General features: G+C 40.7%; 1 protein-coding gene across 1 annotated transcript; it reads right to left on the minus strand.

Annotated features, from left to right (window-relative positions):
- Positions 1 to 4,451: 4,451 nt before the first annotated feature.
- LOC107388169 (ras-related C3 botulinum toxin substrate 1) lies at positions 4,452 to 11,866 on the minus strand. The gene is made up of 6 exons (XM_015963581.3): positions 11,588 to 11,866; positions 10,691 to 10,762; positions 10,418 to 10,535; positions 9,652 to 9,714; positions 6,410 to 6,569; positions 4,452 to 5,595 (listed from the first exon to the last, which is right to left on the minus strand). Exons 1-6 carry the CDS (start codon positions 11,620 to 11,622, stop codon positions 5,453 to 5,455), a joined length of 591 nt encoding a protein of 196 aa, XP_015819067.1. The 5' UTR covers positions 11,623 to 11,866; the 3' UTR covers positions 4,452 to 5,452.
- Positions 11,867 to 15,067: the final 3,201 nt, after the last annotated feature.

Below are 15,067 nucleotides of genomic sequence, written 5' to 3' on the forward strand. Positions count from 1 at the left end.
CACCTTTCACTGGGGTGGTACTGCTGGGAAAGAAAAGGAAATTTTCTTTGAGGGTATTTACCTTTTATCTGGGAAGTCAGCTGACAAATATTCATATCAGGCAAGTTATAATCTACAATTTAAAAGAATTAAAATAACAACCAGGGCTGCACAGTGGTGCAGTGGTTAGCGCTGTTGTCTTGCAGCAATAAGGTCCTGGGTTCACGTACCAGCCTGGGGTCTTTCTGCAAGGAGTTTGCATGTTCTCCCTGTGCACGTGTGGGCTCTCTCTGGGTACTCTTCCCACAGTCCAAAAACATGACTGTCAGGTTATTATGGTCTTTCTAAATTATCCTTAAGTGTGAGTGTGTGTGTGCTTGGTTGTTCATCCTGTGTTGCCCTGCGATGGACTGGCAACCGGTCCAGGGTGTACCCCGCCTGATTGCTCGTTGACTGCTGGAGATAGGCGCCAGCCCCTGCAACTCTGCATGAACAAGCGGGTTCAGATAATGGATAGATAAAATAAAAACCAAACAAACTATTTTCCTTGTTTTGGGAAACCTGGTTTGATGCTATACCTTTTAGATAGGTGGGTGTAAAATATTCCAAGAATTAAAGGTGTGTGAAACTAGTTTAATCAAAACATTTTCAGTGGTCTCTGGTAGGAATAAATGCCTTGCAAGCTGTACTTGGGGCAAAACAGCTCAGAATTTCTTGCATCAGCAAGGACAAGTCTGCTGTCACAGAGAGTGGCCACAGGCTGCAGGATTTGGAGTCTTATGGACATCTTGCCTCAGATTGGATAACAGCCATATGATTCTACCACCCAGTGAACATGCCAGTTTGGGCCCCCGTGTGGGATCTCAACGAATGGTTGCCCACTATGGGACACAGTCATTGTGAAATGTAGGGCACATGCGGGTCCCATCATTTGGGGCCATGTAGGGACCCAAAAGGGCTTGGCCCACATGTGTGGACTGCCCCACATTGGCCCATCACTGTTGGGCCCTCATGTGCCCCACATTGCACAGCGGTACCCTGTCGCACACATACAGGCTTCCCGCTATGGCCCCAACAAATGGGAAAACATGTTGTTTTTACAACACAATGCTGTCAATTTCCTGCAACGCTGAAGCGGCATCAGGGAGCCTTAGGTTGTTTATAAGTGGTCAGATCGTGGCGGTAATGTTGTGCAATCGTGTCCTTATTACAGAAGATTACACGATGGTGGTATAAAGAGGGTATGGGGCGGCCTCTGCACAGCCGGGGACCTCCGTTTATCTTGGACATAACTTGCTTTTATTGCGATCAAAGCCACACTCAATAAGCTTTTTTAACAAGCCGCTCCTACAGGTGTCTGTCCTCCAAACTCCCTGTGAGGTCTCTGGTGATCTGACCTCCAGCTCTAATGGAGAGAAGCTCCTGGAGCTCTGCATCCATTCAGTTTTACGTCTCAGCTGAGTCTGTTTACAAAACTGAATTTTATGGTTTGTGTTTACTTTCGTTTTCAATATAGTTGCTGGCCTGAGCTTGGCAGCAACTCTTCATGTGATCATTACACCTCCCTCTCTTGCGCCAGGGCAAAATCGCTGTTTTTAAGACAGACAGTTGCCTCAATATTACTACCAAGCAAGGCAGAACGAATGCTGCAAAGTTTGTACATTGCCATGCCGGCATGCCGTGTTTATAAGACACACCGTTTTCACGTTATGGAGGATGGTTCGGACCCAAAATGCAGATACCCAGGATGACACGAGGCAGGAGTAGATAAAGAAAAATCCTTTTATTTTAGGATGAACCCAAAACGAACATAAAAACCAAAAGGAGCAGGAAGCCGAAGTCCAACAATGCAGGGGATGATCAGGAGATCCAAAAACACTAAAGGAACGAGCAGGACTGACAGAATCAGTCACACTGACAGCAACAATGGACCCACAAGAACAATGAGACAAGGAGAGGCTTTATACACTGGGGCTGGAGTGATAGGAGATGAGGAGCAGGTGTGTGGGGAACTGGCACAGGTGAAAGCACTAACGAGGAGAGGAGCAGAGCAGGACACCAGACCTGACTGGGAAGGACACACACACACACACACACACACACACACACACACACACACACACACACACACACACACACACACACACACACACACACACACACACACACACACACACACAGCTGGGGAAGGACACGTGCGCACACACACACACACACACACACACACACACAGCTGGGGAAGGACACGCGCACGCACACACACACACACACACACACACAGCTGGGGAAGGACACGTGCACACACACACACACACACACACACACACACACACAGCTGGGGAAGGACACGCGCACGCACACACACACACACACACACACACCGAGCTGGGGACAAAAAGGCTGGAGCTACAAGAGAAGACACATTAATGAGACGCAGACAAAGGACACATGAGGGCGCTTGTGAGACCCAAAATGGGAACCTAGAGGAAGGAGAACACATGAGGGAAGACACAGACGCAGACCATGACAGCTGTTGCAGTAATATTGCGCTGATTTGCCGGTACAGTGTGTCTTGTAAAAAGGGCAACATATATGCACCATTCATACAACCATGCACAAGATCCTTGTGAGTGAACTCTGGGGTAAGTGTGGGTTTGCCCTGCCCACACTACCCCAGTCATAGCTCACAAAAGCCCATGGTGGGCCCAAATAGGCATGGGCACTTACTTGCATCGTGAATGTTTGCTCTCCACACCTCAGCAGCAGTAGCTCAGGTGGTTGTCCAGTAATCAGAAGGTTGCAGGTGTAATGTCCAGCAATGGTCAGTTTTTAGGTACTGTTTGACCATTCAACATCTGGTCAAAAAGGAGACACGAGACTGTATGTTTTCCCTTTAAATCAGCCAGCCTTCATCCCACCAGCTGGAACTCAGAGCCTGCTGCTCTGAACACAGATAACGAAATGTCAACAATAATGTTCTCTCCTCAAGGTCCAATCTGTCAGGATTCTTCATGCCTCCATATAAGGAACACCCGCAGCCCGGTTTAGTTGCTAAATCAAAGAATGGTTTCCTAAATCAAATATGAATTTCTACAACTTATAAGCTAGATAATCATTAAATAAACGTTTGTTTATAGCTACTTATAATAATTATAATATAATGAAATGTTTCATTAATCTGTGCTCAATGATTGAAGTTTGAACCAAATTCTTTTACATCCAGAACTCAGCTGTCCTAGATATGGAAGTTCTGGCTAACATTGCATTCACACATAGGTTCATACATCACGTTTAGTTCCATCCATCACAGTAAATGTTTAGTTGTCATGTTTTAATTGTTGGTGAAATAAATTCTTACTTTTATAAACCTGACTCTTTTCTGAATCAAAATGAAGTGTGTACAATCCCTTAATAAATGAAGAAACCTAGAATCTTCTGATAAACACACAAAGACCAAGCAGGGTTGATATTCTATATTTAGATAGAGTATCACAGCTTATTGGTCATAAGTAGAGGTAGTATAGATATTGAGCTTTTAAAGCACTCAATTTACCAAACCCTACACAGGCTCGATCCCGGCTCCAACAAGAGAGTGCTACTGTTGTGTCCTAGGGCAAGACGCTCCTTGCCTACTGGTGATGGTTGGAGGGACTGGTGGCACCAGTGTATGACAGGCCCAGGGCAGCTGTAGCTACATCTTAGCTCATCATCACCAGCGTGTGAATATGCATGTGAATGGGTGGATGGCTGATTGTTTTCTGAAGCTCCCTAGGGGTTGTAGAACCCTAAGAAGGCACTATACAAATACAGATAATTTACCTTTTACATATGACACAAGCCTAGAGGTTTTCTAATGGTTAACTTTTACTAATTAGTACGTTGTCTGCTGATTCGTGGACGCTAAACCAACAACAGCCTTCCCTGTTGCGAGTCAAGTTTGTGAGTCCATGAATGTTAACTGATGTAGATCTGTCAGGATTTTCTAATCCTAGATTTTCATCGTCTATTTTCTATCAGAAGTTAATGCAGGAGATAAGTGTAGCAGATTATTTTCATATTCAGCCTGAATGATAAACTCAGTGACCGATTGTAATCAGAAATAATCATTAAAAAATGTTTTTTTCAGTGAACCACACCTTTAACAAAAACGTAACAATTTATCTGTCTGTCCCTCCGTATCTCTGTCCATCTACCCATCTGTTCATCCTTACATCCAATGTTTTTTTTATTGCTTTTGAAGGTAACAGGTCCAGGAAGAAACCCCAGAAATCCATCTCTGTGGTCACACTTTTCAGGAGCAGACAAGGGGCAGACCTCACATAATCCAACCAGGACTGGAAATAAGCTAAACTAGTGTTGATGTGTTTTTAAAGAAAAGTTATGAAATGAGAAAAACATAATGTTAACATCAATCAATCAAATTGCATTTGTATAGCCCCTTCCATATATAAACATGTCAAGAAAACTAAAAATATAGAAACAAGTTTTATTTTGATATTCTGAAAACAGTAGCAAGTCAAAGCAAAGTAACACTATGATGTTAGACTTAACATTCTAGAAGAGTTTTGTGAACAGAAAATACATGTGTGGAATATTTTTTCTAAATCTCACATTAGATCTGCTCTAAAGCCCAGTTACACCAGTACAGTTACCTTAGCAGGGCAGATATTAAGATATTCTCCTAAGATAATCTCATTTGGCACCATCTATTAAAAAATAAAATAAAATAAAAAAGCACAAAAGCCAAAAAAAGAAAAGTTATATCAAGTCAAATTTATTGGGACTTTTGCTTCATGTGGAAGTTCACCAGAGGGTCAAGAAATGGCATCTTACTTAAGCAGAAAACAATAAAATGAGAAAATATCAACAAAACAGTTAATGACAGAAATGGTTAAGAAAGAGATAACATTTATTAACATAGTTTAGCTGTGTCTCTGCCTCAACATACTTGACTTGAATCAATGAGTGATTAACAGGTTTCTGCTGAACAAGGAGTCACTGAACCATTGGATCAATAGTGTTCAAGCAGGGAGATGACTAAAACATTTATGGAACCGACCCGTTAAGACATAACTGGTCTTAATAAAACAACATATGTAAATAACCAGAAATTCTGGTGGAATAAAAAATAAAACTGATCAAAATGAACAAGTGGTCTTGGTGTGGAGTCCCTTGGATGCGTTACAAAGACACCAAGTTGGCCATCAAACCTTGTGGGTGAAATTAGTCTACAATTAAATAAAGGACTCTAAACGTGACCTCTGCTGTGGTTTTATTGTAAATCAGCAAAAGGTTTCAACAGGTTTACCTCAATGCTTGTCTGGTCAGTCTTCATGTTTATTCATAAAGTCTTATTTATTTTCATGAAGTTGAACTGACGACACCAGCCAGAAAACCAAGTACCTTTCTTTTCTTCACACGTGGGTTCAGAGTTGTGAGTGGATCCAGGTTTTCTGATGACAGTGGACCACCTTTATAAAACGGTGCAGTTCTTCCTTTTCTTCTTCCTTGTGTCAGTAATGGATTCGAGGTTTAAGGCTGCCATGATGGCTTCCTCAAATATCGCCTTGAGGCCGTTCTGAGTCAACGCTGAGCATTCCATATATTTCACTGCACCTGGTTTGCAAAACAAAGTTGTAAACTTCTTGTTTTCTGGACTGTTATCCTTGTTCACACCGAATGTGCAAGTGGTGTGGGCCGGTTTCCATACGACTTTTGCATGATCAAAAACCATTGCCTCCAATCAGAGCATTCACAACGGCAGAGGTGTGTTCCGGATCCAGATGTGGAGCTCTGGAAAGTGTCTGCATGGGATCTATTTTTCCTGGTTGCCGTATTCAGATCGTCATGAAGTAAAAGAAATTTCATGAGCCAGACAGGAAGAGGGACGTGTTTCAGTAAGGCGCGTCCAGTTAATTTCAAATTAAAATTTGTGTAGCATTTTTTTCCAGCTTTCTTTTGACAGGAAAATCAATTCAGTGTATTTGAGAAGACGGTTGTGGCTTTGGTTTATTAGCTCCTCTCTATTTATGCAGTTGTTATCACGTGAACTTGCAAGAAAAATTATGGAGGTGTTCTTCACACTGACAAGTGTGAATGGCAGTCTATCTCGAGGCCGTATGGAAACCGTACTGCATATGTGCCGTAGTCAGTGTAAGCAATACATTATGATCTCAGTCTGTTCTGTTAACAATACACACAGATGCTTACATTTTGGCTGAATGTATGTTAGTAAAGATCGCTGGCATGGTCACAAAATGATCAAATAACAGAGGAAGTGTGTGATCGACCAGCATTACCGATCACAACAGACATATTTATCACTCCTGTGTGTTTTTACTGTATAAAAGAACTATGAATTCACTCAGTAACACCGAAAAATAAAATCAATGTACAAAACTATAATTGTACATTTGCAGCTAGAACTGACCTATTTCTTTAGCCAAGTCCTCGCCCTGAGAAGATGTGATGGGGGAGAGTTTCTTTTCCTTGAGCTTTTCCACTGTTGTTTCATCTTCTCTGAGGTCCAGCTTGGTGCCCACCAGAACTATAGGGACTGAGGGACAGTGATGTTGTACCTCTGGATTCCACTGAAGGAGGAGAACAGATATTGAGTACTACAGCACATTATAGTACACTAAGCAGAAATAAGCAATGTCTTGAGTTCAATTGTGCTTGTGATCATTTAGAGAATGAAATGTTTTGATTTTTTTTAAAGTTTGCTGCTATTTTGTTCGTTGGAAAACTGAAAAGTAAGGACAAGCATGTCGCAAGTTTCAAAGTCTTAAAGGAGCAATATGTAACAATTCTACGATGAAATAATCCCTAAACAGTTTAATTTCCAGAGGTGTAATGTAATCAATTACATTTACATGCGTTACTGTAATTGAGTAGCTTTTTTGTATATTTATACTTTTTGAGTCATTTTTAAAATCTGTACTTTGACTTTTACTTGAGTAAAAATTTTGGCAAATACTCTTACTTGTACTTGAGTAAAAAATTATCAATGTATTGGTTCTTGTACTTAAGTAGAAAAATTAAGTACTCTTTCCACCTCTGCTAAAGTCTCAGTCATGATGAAAGACAACAGATATCCTTCTCAAATTTTTGCTGGGTTGTTTCTTCAATTCACAGTCTCTCGTCTCTTGCTCATTGACTGGTGGAATCAGTTTATCAATACATAACATCACTAAATCATAAACAAACACTGTTAACTTGTACATCTGTGAAAAGGAAGCAGGAAGAAGAAAAACCTTGTAAAAGTCTTATTAGGGCTCAATGAATGAATAGAACTAATACAGAATAAATGTTAAAAAAAAGTCTAAGCTGCAAACAATATAAGTGTCTCGTTCTTATTATAAGACGTTCTATTTTTAAAAGTGTTACATAATTAAACATTTTTTATCTTGTTTTTTCAAACTGATTCACAGATTAACTCTGCAGAATTTTCAAAAGGATGGCGGATCAGAAGCTGGCAGCTACTTCGGGACAAAATTCAAGTTTAAAAGTAAGTCAACAAATTCAAAATGTTTTTTTAGATTCAAAGAAGTTATCTATGGTTGGGTAGTTGCTTATTAGTTGCAGCTTTGGCGGCTAGCAGGTAAGGACTCACTTGTACTCCGTATATCTATCCATTAACCCTGATGAACCAAATTGGTTAGTTAGATTACAGGCTTGTCTTGGAGACATAAAAAATTGGATGACTCAAAACTTTCTGCTTTTAAATCAAGACAAGACTAAAGTTCTCATCATTGGACCTGAAATTCAGAAAAGGAAATTGCTTAGTCAATCACCTGACCTGAATGGCATTAAATTAGTCTCCGAGAACAAAGTAAGGAACCTTGGTGTTATCTTTGACCAGGACATGTCATTCAAATCCCACGTTAAACAGGTTTGTAGGATTTCCTTTTTCCACCTTTGTAACATTGCTAAGATTAAAAACATCCTTTCCAGGAGTGGTGCTAAAAAACTAGTGCATGCATTTATTACATCAAGAGTGGATTACTGTAATTCATTACTCTCAGGAAGTCCACAGAACGTAGTTAAAAGTCTTCAGCTTGTCCAAAATGCTGCAGCTAGAGTTCTGATGAGAATTAAAAAAGGGAGATCATATCTCTCCTGTCTTAGCTTCCCTACATTGGGTGCCTGTTAAATTCAGAATAGATTTTAAGATCCTCCTTCTCACATATAAAGCTCTTAACAATCAAGCTCCATCATACATCAGTGACCTGATTGTTCATACGTTCCTAACCGAGCACTTCGCTCTCAGACTGCAGGTTTACTGGTGGTTCCCAGAATATCTAAAAATAGGATGGGAGGCAGATCTTTTAGTTATCAGGCTCCTCTCCTGTGAAACCAGTTCCCAGCTTTAGTCCATGAGGCAGACACCTTGTCTCCTTTTAAGACTAGGCTTAAAACATTTTCATTTGATAGGGCCTATGGTTAAAATCTGATGTTAGCCCAGATCTGGACAAGTGGGGGAGTAGAGGAAGGTGGAGTGTACAGTCGGTAAAGATGACTCTCCCTTGCTCTGCCTCCAACATGCCTCCATCTAAAAGGCTAGGTTATCCAGAGTTATCTCTGTAGTTATGCTGCTATAGGCTTAGACTGCTGGAGGACATACTGACCACTTTTCACACTCGACTACTTTCTTCTACAATCTGCTCTTTAACTGTATTATTTTCTGCAATTTCAGCTGTTAACTATTTTTCTCTGTTTTTCTCCCCAGCTACAATGATGTTCTGCTGAGCTGTGGTAGCCTCATGGAGGGGGCCATCGTCTTGAACACTGTTGCTAACCACTTAAACATTCTCCCTCTCCTGACAACATTTAACTTTCTTTAACATAGAATGTGCTACTACTAGTTTACCCTTTAATTATAGATTCACTAGGATAAATACAATAAAGTTTATCTCTCAGCAAATCGAATATTTACTAAGAAACCACAATGTAACCATAAAAACATTACTTGGTGTGTGTGTGTGTGTGCGTGTGTGTGCTCTGTCTTCTCGATCCCCAGTGAGTCATGGTGGATGGCTGCTTATACTGAGCCAGGATTCTCTGGAGGTTTCTTCCTGTTAAAAGGGAGTTTTCCTCTCTACTGTCGCAGCATGCTTGCTTAGTATGAGGATTGCTGTAAAGTCACTGACACTAGTCAGTGACTCAATGCAATTTGCTGGGTTCCTTATATAGGAAACTTTTTTCTGATTGGCTTAATGAACTGACCTGCATTGGAATGTTTATTATGTGAAGTGCCTTGAGATGACTCTTGTCGTGATTTGGCGCTATATAAATAAACTTGAATAAATTGAAATTGAATTGTATTGTATTAAACAAATTTATACACAATTTAAAAAGTAAAAGGTCCGTTATATATTTATATTGAAACTTATACGTATAAAATGTAACGTAATCTCCTGTATCACATGACGTTATGTGACCGCCGTGATCTCCGCAGTCATGTGATGCAAGTCTGTTCCATTGAACCATTTTCTTTGACCAAGGAAGGACAATGTCCTCATTTATTTGGCATGTTTCATATCCTTGAATCTAAACAATTACATCAGATTTTTCCCAACATATATTTTGATTTGTATTACATCAGTTGCTCATCTTTTCTAATTCTCTCCCCCTTCTCCTCCTCTCCTAACTTAGTGATGAAGCTGCTCTCACCTTGTTACGAACATTGTCAAATGATGCTGGGCTGACAATGGAAAAGCAAATCAGGAACACGTTCTAAGGGAGCAAAATGACAAAAAAGTGACATTAAAGCTTTATCAGCAGCAACAACAATATTCATATCAAGGAGTCAATGGGCACTCTGCTGTGGAACAAAAGCTGTGAGATAGAAGGAAAGGGCTGGAGCACTTGGGTCAAAGAAGAATATTTAATTGGTCCATATAAATAATATATAACCATCTCGGTGGCCTAATAGCAGAGTGTCCACCCTGCAACTGGGAGATCAGGGTTCTATTCCTGGTCGGGTCATACTAAAGACATTAAAAATAGGACCTAATCCCTCCCTGCTTGACACTCAGCTTAAAGGGCTTGGATTGGGGGGTTAAAACACCAAATAGTTCCCAAGCACAGCCACAGCTGCAGCTCACCACTCCGCCCATGGGGACAGGTCAAATGAGGAGATGAATTTCACCAGTGTGTGATGATGACTATGGGACTTTAACTTTAACTTGACTTTGAAAAAACATTTCGACCACAGTGAGATCATCAGAGTTCACAACTGAATGAAGACACCTATGATGAAATGTTAGTTCTTTCAGAGTACCAGTTAAATACTCTTCTTTGGCCCGAGTGCTCTAGTCCCTTCCTTCTACCTTACAACTATTTATATCATTATGTGAAAAGTAATCTTTACCACGCTTGTTTTAGTCATTTAAAGTAAAAATACTTCCAAGTCAAAGCAAAGAGTTTTCCAGCTGACCGTCTGTGGGTAAGACAATGGTCTTAGCCTGTCGTAGTCCTCCTGTCCTGCTGTGTCCCACAATCCCAGTCTCATTGGTTTCCCATTCACCATCACAGAGGCAGCATAGTTGTCAAAGCTGCAGGGAAGAGGAGGAAACTTTAGCAAATAAGCTCATTTTTACTGCTTTGTAAAATATAAAGACTGAGTAGTAGGTAATTACTGCTATCCTATAAACTCTTCCTTAACTCAAGCCTCCTCTACATCTCTTTGGTCACTGGATGTGTGACTTACACTGTAGGGATGTATTCCCCAGGGAAGATGTTGGTGGTGTAGCTGATGAGCAGGCATGTCTTACCCACAGCTCTGAGAGGACAGGTGAGAGAATAATGAAAACATAAACAGCAGACTGCCTAACAGAAGCTGTCAGGTGAGGTTTGCCACCGCCTGGGTGAGCGTGTGAAGGATTCTCTGTAAAGACCAGATGGTACTCTTAAGAATGTTGTTTAACTAGTTGACATCCTCAGACTTACAGTAAAGATGTGTCACCGTCTCTGAAATCCTTCTAGTGTCTGAAGAAGTATTTAGTTTGCGTATTTTTTTATGTTTCTCAGTTTTCTATTTTTAAAAGGTAGATAGAAAATGTATAAGGAAACCGTTAGTAACATTAGTTAAGACACAAAGCCTTTCACTAATATGTTGCATAAATCCCAAACCAATCATGGAGTTTACTTTTATTCCAGGTAGCTGTCAGGTTTGTGGCTTTGATAGAATCATATAGTGTATTTATGCGCTTTTACATATATTTATATGGTCAACTACCAGAAATCACAAGCAGCTTCTAAGAGTGAGTAAAACTTGTCCTACCAAGATTTCACAACCTTCCATTCCAACTTCTGGGGAAACAAGTTTTATGTTTTTAGAACACAACACAACCAACCAACAAGGAATTTACCGGAAGACATTTCTATTCACCATTATTACTTCTGATTATATTGAAAAATAATCAAAAGACTCGTTGTGACACATTCAAACTGAAGACATCAACAAAATATAGAGCATACCAAAGAGACTCTTGTTAGTCAGTAGCTAGCTGATGCTAACTTGGTCAACAACAACTTTGTCACTTATAGGTAATAATGATGCTTCCCAGACTCTTACAATGATGAGGATAAAGCAAATATCACTCACCCATCACCCACCACCACACACTTGATATCCTGCATTAGATGTCTTGATCTGCCAACTGGGTGAGCTAAAAGTGACTAAGATGAACCGGTCTTCTTTAGTTGCCTGTAAACTTAAGCCTAGCATGATTATTGAAAATATTTCTGGAGCGCTGATGGAATCTATTCTTAACTTCCCCTTCCTCATAGTGGCAACGCCTGGTTCAGTCAGATGTTATTCAGCAGAGTGTTGCTGCTTGTTAGGAACAGGTTGGTGCAGCATCATGTGTTGTACAAGCTCAAGCCTTTTGAACCTAGTTTTGTTGGGGTTTGTTATTTCCTGCTCAAAAGTGACCTTTCCCTTTCACCCATCACCTCGTAACGACTCAGGAGTCGGAGCTCTGTCAAAGTGAGACAAACTTTTTTTTAAAACTTTGAATGATGCAACCATGATTTATTTTCAGAGAAAATATCCTTTCTGCTGCTTTGATAATCTATTTGAGGATTAACTACATAACTAATAAATGAACAGTTCAGCTGGGCTTGTCCACTAAGTTATATTAATAATGTTTCAATAGAAAGCAGTGCCACCAAGTGTTTTGGTTAGATACTAGAAAAGCATCGTAAATGTTGCTGAGGCTAAGATAAACTTTATTCAGAAATGCTGGTAACATTGAGGGGATGGCCTGTTGTTTTCTTCTATAATTGTACCCTAATAACCCAAATCTCAAAACGTTATTTTAGTTATACAGCTTTAAAGGGGACCTCTTATGCTAATCATACTTTTTGCACTTTTTTTGTGATGACACACAATTGTGGGTCTCTTCTGCTTCCACAAATACTCCAAACATGCAGTTTTCTGTCAGTGAATTTTAGGAATTACATGTTTAAAACAAGCAGTTTCAAAAAGTCCCAGATTGTGACATCACAATCAGGGATGTTAGCATAGAACTACTCCTCAGCTGTAGGGTCCCTAACAACACAAATGTTGAGGATCCAGCTTTTTTTTTTTACCAAGACGAATGCCCTGGAAGCTGGCCCAGGTTGCTGGGGAGAGGGAAGCCTGGGCCTCTGCTTAAGCTGCTGCCCCTATGACCTGACTCCATGGACTATAACCATCGATGAATGGAGACGCAACGTGACGAAGCGTTCCAGCAACAATGTTTTTGTTTTTGTGAAGTGCTTTATGATTTGTACTCTGAGAGACGCTATATAAAAGACCATTTTCTTTCTTTCATTGTAAATGGCCTGTATTTTATATGGCACCTTCTAGAGTCCTGGAACCCCCAAGACGGTTTACAACACAATCAGTCATTCACACCCTGGTGGTGATGAGCTACACTGTAGCCACAGCTGCCCTGGCACGCACTGACAGAGGCGAGTCTGCCATACACAGGCGCCAATGGTCCCTCTGACCACCACCAGCAGGCAAGGTGGGTTAGGTGTCTTGCCTAAGGACACAACAATAGTAACAGACCAAGCGGGTCTCGAACCTGCAACCTTGCAATTACGGGCCAAATGTGCAAAATGTTTCCAGCATGTGCAAACTACTATGAGGCAGACTGCTATTGCCTCGTTTCCACCAAGTGATTCATTGATTATTGAGAACCTTGACCATTATACAGCAGGATTTATAAGCAACATTTTCATGATGGAGCGAGCTGTACCAACTCTCCGTGTCAAGTCAGCAGATGAGGCAAAATGTAAGGAATTTTTGTGATCCTATTGCAGTAAATCATTAACTAACTTGGCTCAGGATCAGTTGTGTAACCAGTGTGGTGCCAAGATCTATATGCTGTAAATTAGCATGGGTGTGAAGGTGCAAATAAGACACGACCACAATTCATTTCCAGATCTAAATCATCTGGATGGGACACAACACTTTAACTGTAATGTTGTTGGTACAGAAAGCAGGAATGTCACCAGCAATTTTCCATTTTCACGTGTGATAAACGGCCAGCCTATCAGGGGATAGGTGGGCGTAGCCAGTAACAAATTGTCTCCCTTAAAGAGACAGAGCCCTGAAACGGATCATTCTGGAAGGTGCTGAAATTTTCAAGAATAGAGCTGTTGAGATTGTTTACGTAAGAGTGATTTTATGCTAAAATAAACCATGAACATATTTTGTATCAATCATAGAACAAATATTACTCCAAAAAGTAAAATAGGACACATCTCCTTTAACTCGCCATCAGTTGTGCATAGATTAGACTGATTTCTGGTTACTTTACATCTTTAATCATTTTTACATAGAAACATTAACAGATAAAATGAGCAAAAAATAAAAACAAAGAAGAGTCACTTTTATGTTTTATCTCCTTTTTCCTGTCTGATTGTTGTTGTTCATCACTGGAAGTGGTCCATCCCAACCACTGGTTTGTTGGAGTTCACACAATATTACCAAAAGAAGACCTTAAAACAGACTTAAATAAATGACCATAATTCATGAGCTTCAGTTAATCCAATTTGTAAACCAATTAAGCAGAGAAATGGTGCAAGTTACAGGCCTGGACTCTCCTCTGGATCACCCTCAAGATGAATTCCCACCAAAGAGCCCCGATCCAGCTTCTCTCTCCACTCATGTAACCTGGATTCCCTCCCAGAGATACCATACCATACCATACCATAATTTATTTATATAACACGTTTAAAATACAGCATGGGAGCTGCCCAAAGTGCTGCACAGGCTGGACCAAAACACGACCAACCAAAGCAACAAAAACTGAAGATAAAAGTATAAATCATTAAAAAATTAGGAATACTAAGAACACAATAAAACAATAACACACTAAAACACTAAAACGAGTCACGATCTAAAAGCCAAATCATAAAGGTGGGTCTTTAAACGATTTAAAAACTGCCAATGATGGAGCCTGTCAAACTAAAATGGGTAGAGAGTTCTACAGCTTTGGGGCAACATGTACAAATGCTCGTTCACCCCGTGATTTGTAACGCATCCGGGGAGTGCAAAGCAGCAGGAGGTCAGCCGACCTCAACGTGCACGTGGGTACATAGGGAGTGAGCGGGTCAGAGAGATAGAGAGGTGCCAGGTCATTAAGTGCTTTAAAGACAAAAGTCAATAGCTTAAACTGTACTTAGAAAATGACAGGGAGTCAGTGAAGATGTGTCATGACGGGTAATAAGGCTAAGTCGGTGCGTATTTGTCAAGAACCTGGCAGCAGCATTCTGGACGACCTGCAGCCGATTCAGGGCAGAGACCGGAGCACCAGCTACGAGGGCATTTGTATAGTCCAGGCGAGAGGTAATGAAGGCATGGATGACTGACTCCAAATGCCTCCGTCTCAAGATTGGTCTGAGGCAAGTAAGGCAACGAAGGTGGTAAAAGCAAGACCTCACTACGGATTTAATCCGTGGGGCCATTGAGAGTTCAGCATCTAGCTTTACCCTGAGACTTGTCACGCACTGTTTGGGGTTAAAGGTTAAAATGTCACCAACAGAGTGAGAGCCATGGTTGCGGGGGTCAAAAACAATAGACTCAGTCTTC

The sequence above is a fragment of the Nothobranchius furzeri genome, chromosome 16, assembly GCF_043380555.1.
Source record: "Nothobranchius furzeri strain GRZ-AD chromosome 16, NfurGRZ-RIMD1, whole genome shotgun sequence".
Classification (NCBI taxonomy): domain Eukaryota; kingdom Metazoa; phylum Chordata; class Actinopteri; order Cyprinodontiformes; family Nothobranchiidae; genus Nothobranchius; species Nothobranchius furzeri.

Coding starts and splice junctions, on each gene's coding strand:
- LOC107388169 (XM_015963581.3), bottom strand. CDS start 11,622: ATGCAGGATATCAAGTGTGTGGTGGTGGGTGATGG. Junction 9,715..10,417: donor CATTGTCTTACCCACAGACG/GTCAGCTGGAAA, acceptor TTGCTCCCTTAG/AACGTGTTCCTGATTTGCTT. Junction 6,570..9,651: donor TTGACAATGTTCGTAACAAG/GTGAGAGCAGCT, acceptor CTCCTCCTTCAG/TGGAATCCAGAGGTACAACA.